The 7,004-nt window shown below is 35.2% G+C and overlaps 1 protein-coding gene across 1 annotated transcript in view; it reads right to left on the bottom strand.

Annotated features, from left to right (window-relative positions):
* The window catches only part of LOC104464834 (transformation/transcription domain-associated protein), a gene marked incomplete at its 5' end in the record, with an annotated part of 44,989 nt that overhangs the window by 4,626 nt on the left and 33,359 nt on the right, over window positions 1-7,004 (bottom strand). Inside the window, 3 exons of the mRNA XM_010077673.1 lie at window positions 1,056-1,231; window positions 3,719-3,936; window positions 4,547-4,772. Coding sequence (XP_010075975.1) covers window positions 1,056-1,231; window positions 3,719-3,936; window positions 4,547-4,772 — 620 coding nt within the window. The remainder of the gene's footprint in view (window positions 1-1,055; window positions 1,232-3,718; window positions 3,937-4,546; window positions 4,773-7,004) is intronic.

The raw sequence follows: 7,004 nt of genomic DNA, 5'->3' as shown, positions 1-7,004 counted from the left end.
AAGACACTGGGTAAAGTAATTTTTAACATGTGCTATTACAGTAAAATTACCTCAAAAATACACAGATAAAAGCTGAGAGCTGTATTCAACTGTCTCTCTAAGTGTATGCTTTGCAGTAGTGTTTTCCCTAGATGTAAACATTTGCAATCTACCAAAATATTTAATTACTGTAGCATATACCAGCCTAATTAATTAGAAAAAGAAATAAAGTTAGGGTCTATTGTATTACACCAGAAAGCACGATAGTCATACTGACTTCAATTAAATGGCTGTTAGAGTTTCATAACCTGAAGGAAAAATTCTCAAAATAGAATCAGATGTTACATAACACTTCATTTTCTTTTGTAACAAAGAAAGCCTGAAAAGATAGTTTCTCTAAATGATGTCTGTGATACATGTATACCGTGGATTTTCTAATAGCTATATTTAAAATGGGACTGGTATTATATGTAAGAATTTGCATTAACCTTAAGATAAAAAACATAAAATAACCTTATTTATCATAATTGGATTTCTGACGGAGGTTACAGAGAGAGGGAGCTTTGTTCTTTCTGAGTACTATCATTTATTAGGGTGAGATTATGCAACTGTTTCTATTTGACTCAGATGAAATGAATACACTGGCAATTTCAGGAGGCACACTGGAAAAACATGGGGAAGCTGCATCCCATACCATGCTGTAACTGCTTATGTAAATTAGGAATGTTTTTTCCCATGTTATAAATTATTTTCAAAGCACTATATGAAAGGACCAAAAAGCAATAAATGCCTTGTCAGTTTTCAGCTGCAGTTACCCAAAACAACCTAGAATAAAACAAATACAGCTTTTTTTAAGCTTTACAAGATAATCTAAAATACAAAAGAGATGTAATAGTTCCCAAGAATAACATTAAACAAAACCAAAATAAACCCCAAAAAATCAAAACATCACCTCTGCAATATGTATCTGCGTCCCATCTAATGAGAGGTCAAGAGTCTGGGGTTGGGGATTGCACACAGTACAACAGAGCCCTCAATAAAAGCTCTTAATTAAAATTCATTATATATTCTAATACCTGATGGCTAGCTTGAGTCCCCCGTGCTTGGACTGTTGCCAGTCTGTCATAGTAACGAGAAATAGGGTTGTCATGCTCAATGCCTTTCTTGGCACAGCGCTGCTTATAGATCTCCACCAGGGAATTTTTGTCTTCAACCAAACGCATCTGTGGAGAAACTGCTACAACACGGGGGACTAGGAGTAATGGGGGAGGGAAGGGGGCAGCAGACAGAGCAAAACAAAACAAAACAGTTAACTCATAACTCAAATACTAAGAATTAGCATGCAACTACCAGCCCTTAAAACACGACTGTGACAATCAACTGAAGAGTATCAAGAGAAAATTTTTATTACTACACTCATAACTAATTCACAAGCTCCTTTAAAGTATGATAACAGATTTTTTTATCTTAACAGAATCATCCACTATATTATCAAAAAATATTGAGCACTTGTTACTCTTCCTACTTTTCTTTACCTGCAGAAAAGAGGTTAACCCTTTGTTCAGATAGAAATGGGTTAATAATATCTTATTAACATAATGCCAGTGTCAGGTAATCAAAATTACTCTGAAGAACAAAACTACTAAACTCAATAGGGTATTTAAAGTGATTCAGAAAAACCGGAGGAAAAAAATCTGAATATAGTTGAGGAATAGATGTATAAATGACACCACTTGAAAATAACATTGGGGAGACACATCAAAATATTCAATAATGAGAAAAGCCACTGAGCTTTTCCTTGATGAGCAGTAAACTTTCAAAAACCCTGTTTGCACTTTCATGGTGCTCAACAGATGTATCATCCTACTGAGTCTTACGTATGTCCACACCTACATCAAGGCAGACAAGGGCTCTTCCATGGCTAGCTTTTCCAGTGACACTGTTTGTGCTGTTTGACAGCAACCTCCAGTTACCACCAGAACTGTTCTCATCATTTCCCTCAGAAGCTGTAATAACTAACCTCAGAAACACAGGAAAAAGTTATTTAAAAGCATTTAAATTGTTTGATGTAATTTCTTCAGTCTTAAAGAGAAAATGCATTCTGCAGAAGCGGTGTTAATGACCTATTTCTTCTAGTCTGCTTCCATTAACCTCCAGCAGCAGAGAAATTAATGTTCTTTAAGTTCTTTTAAATAGTATAGAACCACAAGGTACAGAATGCTTTCCAAAGCCACCATAGTTTAAAAACATCCCTTTCAAGGAAAACGTTATCATCTTATACAGAGGTTATATTTCTGTATCAGTAGCCTTGTTTATCATGTGTTTCAAGGCTTTATCTACTGCATTTCTGTTATTTTGGCCTCAGAGTGATGCAAAATTGTCTTCACATATGTAGAGACACTATATTAACCTTTTGCTATAACAAACCCTTTGGCTTGTACATTTTGGTCTTTTTAAAGTTAGAACTCAAACATGCATTTCTAGCTCTGTAAGCGCATCATCTGGCCACCTGAGCCCATGACATTTAACAGAGACTATTAGCCCCAAAAGGAGGACTGATTAAACCATACTTCTTTTAAAATCACATCTCAGCACTTTTTAAAAGGACAACAGCAAAATAGCAGCTTTGTCTCAGTGTCTTTGATTAAAGTTTCTTTTATCTGTAACATACTTTCTGCTCACCAGCCAAGGATTATTAGAACTGACTAATGCAATGTACAGAACTCATTTATATGAAGTTATAAGTGATTCATTGACCTTCGGAAACAGAAAGTATTTATATATTAATATGAAGTAACTACACAGCTGTAAGCTGGAATTCGCCAACAACTTTAGTATCTGGAAAACACAAGACTTCAACTGTTCTAAAGCATTTCCATTAGTATTTGAATCACAAACAGATAAAGTATGTTGCCAGGCAAGACTCTGATATTCTCCGTTTCTCATTTAATGAATGAATTATTTATAATCGACACAGGAAATAGCCAGCATACACAACGAAAGAGAAAGAAATAAGATTGTGTGTTCAGCCTTCATTCCCTGTTCCTGTTTTGAAATGCCTAAATGCGTGACCACTCTCCAAACCAAGGAACCTTTTACAGGATCGTAGAAGTATGCTCAGCAGAAGCCCTGCATCCAATATCTAGATTATTAATGTATTCTATTTGTCAAAAACTAACCAGTCAGTATACATTCCTGAAAGTAAACATGACCATGGGTATATAAAGCTACTTGAAAAATTACAAAGATATGTTCTCTTATAAGAGAATTGAGAAACTATATCAACTCCAAAGCTCTACAAAAAAATTCTTCCGTGTCATGTGGAAGAGGTAAAAGAAATTCAATATTCCTATATTGCAACCTGAGGAGAAAAAGTTCTGCTCTGTCCCTCTCCAATTGTCTCTAAATGCTAGTTCTGAAGTACATGTATCCATTTCCATAGCAACAGATCCAAATGGCATGCCTCTGCCTTATATATGTTATTCACAGCTGAACTTTATACAATAAATGGTGTGTATAAGCTCTTCTAAAAACACCCTAGATCATATGCAATTAACTTTATTTCTTCAGAGGGGTCCTGCTATGCCAGAAAAGACTAATCACCTAGACAGATGTGAATTTACCTTCTGAATATTCAAAAACTTCAGTATCAGTGATTAGTAGCTGTCAAAAACTTTAGCAATTATAATCTTGGAGTATAACACATTTAAAACTAATATAAAATCTCTCTTTTCAGTACCTGTGAAAAACAAATGTCTTTTTGTGGTTTCCTTCCTTTTCTCTAAGCAGGGGTTCAAAAGGCGAAGAAGCTGTAGCACCCGCTCTTCTCTACGAGACTCCGTCAGGCAAGCATCATTCATTACCAGATACGGGTAAATCTTTCCATTGTGGCCTCGGATATAGAGTCTTCTGGCTGCAGTATTGTGTTTCTGAACTATTTCCACTCTGGGCATAAACCTATCAGGAAGAAGGGGATATTAAAGCACCTGAGGTAATCTCCCCTGAGATTAAATCATGATGTAAAAAAAAAAAGGCAAAAAAACCCCGCAAAAATAAACCCCCCCAAAAACCAAAACACCACCAAACCAAACAAAACAAAACAAACCAACCCACCAAATAAGGCAGTGCAACTGTATTACAAGGTACATTTCTACTATCCAGCTAGCCCATGGTTTTTATTTTGCAATGAAAAAGCTCTTCTGTTTCATTTTGTTTATTTGTTTTTAAGAAAACACAGGTCTTGAGCAAAATTAATCATTAAATCAGACCTTTATCAATATGTTGAAGAATAGTACCTCTATTGACTGCAATAGAAGAATGAATCTCAATTTATATCAACACAAAAGAAAACCAAATATACTCTTCATGTAACAGTACAGTTGCTTAGTGAGGCAATGTAAAACTACCAGAGGATAAATAAAAAAAATTAAGGTGTTATGCCAAAATATTACTCTAGATATGTAATTTAAATATATGAAATGTACACAACTACTTTTGCAGAGTGGATAGGTGGAGGAGGTTTTAATTTTCTTTTCTGTTTTCAGAACTACAACTATTTTTACATTACCTTGCTATCTTGATGTAGTAATGTGTTGGTTTTGGCATAAGAAATTCTCCAGGTATCTCTACTTCTGCAGTTTGAGCTGAAAAATTACTTAGAAAGCGGCACTTTTCCTCTATGAGGAAGAACTTTGGAAGCTGTTTAGTTTTTGCCTCCAGAATTTTGATCCATTTCTTCAGTTTAGAGATAAGATTGTGAAGTTTCATTGACCCTGGCACACTGAAGTCAAAGTCTAAAAGAAAAAAAAGTATGTATATACATCCTCAGCATTTCAAATTCTATACAGGGTATTTAAGTATCAAGTGTCTGAAGTTTGCATTTTCAAAGAGGTTCTTTCAGCCACATGCCTTCAAGCAAAATACTTCAGAGTCCCACATACAGCACACATACCTGTTATGTAGAAAAGCATCACACTGGTTTATAGCAAAATGGAAAGCTACTACGACCAGCAATTAGCAGAGAAAAAGGAAAGCATACTACCAAACAAGTCCGGAGAAACAGCTACCTACGGACCCTAAACACAAAGGAATCTAGCAGGTTCAGGCAAACGCAGAAGAGACACGAATCATTAAGGAAGAGTCAGAGCATAGAACAGCAATAACACTGCAACAGTAGGTGCTGGAGGAGTTCAAATCACACAATCCAACAGTGCAAACTGAACAGACACATGGAGCTGTAGTGCCCTTAAAAGACACACTCTGTCAAATATTACACCTCTATAGAAAATCTTAATTAGTAAAGTCCTAAAATTATGTATAACTTAAACCTGTCAGAATCTCCTACCTCTTTTCTGTACACAGCTCTAAAATATTCTCTATTATTTAGTAAATAACAAAATACACAAGATTTTCCTATTTTACAGTCATGTAAATATTAGGAAAACATTCTATGAAAATTTTAAATAGTATTATTACTGTATTTAACTGTCTATATAGTGCAACCAGACATTGCACAGAAAGAAAACAGTAATGAACCAATCGATAGATCAGATCAGATCATTTAGTGAAAGAGGAAAAGTAAGCTTATTTTACACTCTAGCACTATAATTTTCTGCTTGTTTCATTAAAAGTGATTTATTTATTTACAACCAGTGGAGGCTTTTTACTTCTTTTAAAAGGGATGAAACAGCCTTAATGAGGATACAGTGTAGAATCTGTGAGCAACTGCAGGACAAATAGTAGAACTGCTATGACTATTATTTGCCTATTCTGAGCTGCAAGATGTTCTTCATTCTTTGCTGGCTTAGATAACTATTGCATGCTACCATAGGAAGAACAGATATGACAGCCTAAGCAAAAAATGACAATATTGTGCAAACAGCCTGCTCTTTGCTTTGCAACATAACAGTACAGCAGTGTGGAGCTATCTCGCCTAGCTGACATTCAAGTGAAGTAGGAACCTTCTCAAGGTCAATACATGGTCTTCAATCCACTAGACAGATAATTCTGTAATAGAAATCACTGCAGTGTCAACCATTTTGGCCATTTGGCCAAAACCAATGCTATCTTCTCAACACTGATTTCACTATAGTTTCAGAACACAGCAAATAAATAAACGTGTTTGAATTTCCCAAAGAGGGAAAATACACCACATGCACAAATGGAATTATGGTTCGGCACTTCAGTACCACAAGGAGAGTTTAAACACGTTCGGTCAAGAAGGCAAACTGCTCTCTCTGTAAACCTCATTAGTCATGGGGTCCAAAATTACACAAGTTAACTAACTGACCTGAATTTTTAAAAGGCATTTCTACAGCAGAGTCTACAAGATGTAATTTTTAATTTCAATATATTACAAGTGAAAAAGCAACAGCAAGAAAGAAACAAAGAAGGTAGAATCTTCATTATGGTTCCATACAACAGAAGATGAACATGGTCTCAAAACCAAGTTTGAATCTTATTGCAGAATCTATGTTTCGGTACATTACATACACACATTTTCCTAAGCTGACCAAAAAAAACCAAAAAAAAACCAAAAAAACACCAAAATGAAACAATCATGAGTGCTGCTCAGAGAGGAAGTTAATATGACCACATAAACACACTACAAGCCTCTCTCTGCAAGTCTGCTCACGGTGAATTAAGTATGTGCACACAGTTATTACTGCATATAGAAGTTTTTCTTAACCACAATTAAAACCACTGAAAACTCTGATTATCCACAAGACTTACTCCTACAAACAAGGTTAGAACATTTGTTCTTTTAGCCAGAAGTTCATACAATTCTACACTTACACTCTTGTTCTCCAAGTTCTCTTCTTTATACAAGATACAATTACCAAATAAAATAATGCAACCTAGAATTCCTTTCACCAGAGAACAAAGAACCCAACATACTGCACGGTGTATCCACAATATACTGACATGCTAAAAGCTTTCAGTGAAAGTCTTAACTCTATTAGCACAAAATAGCAAAACAACAGCACATAAAAAATCCTTTCCAGTTCTAGCAGAAAAAAGTCTAT

Source organism: Pterocles gutturalis, unplaced genomic scaffold (genome assembly GCF_000699245.1).
Source record: "Pterocles gutturalis isolate BGI_N339 unplaced genomic scaffold, ASM69924v1 scaffold6233, whole genome shotgun sequence".
Lineage (NCBI taxonomy): Eukaryota > Metazoa > Chordata > Aves > Pterocliformes > Pteroclidae > Pterocles > Pterocles gutturalis.
This window is presented reverse-complemented; position numbering and strand designations above follow the sequence as displayed.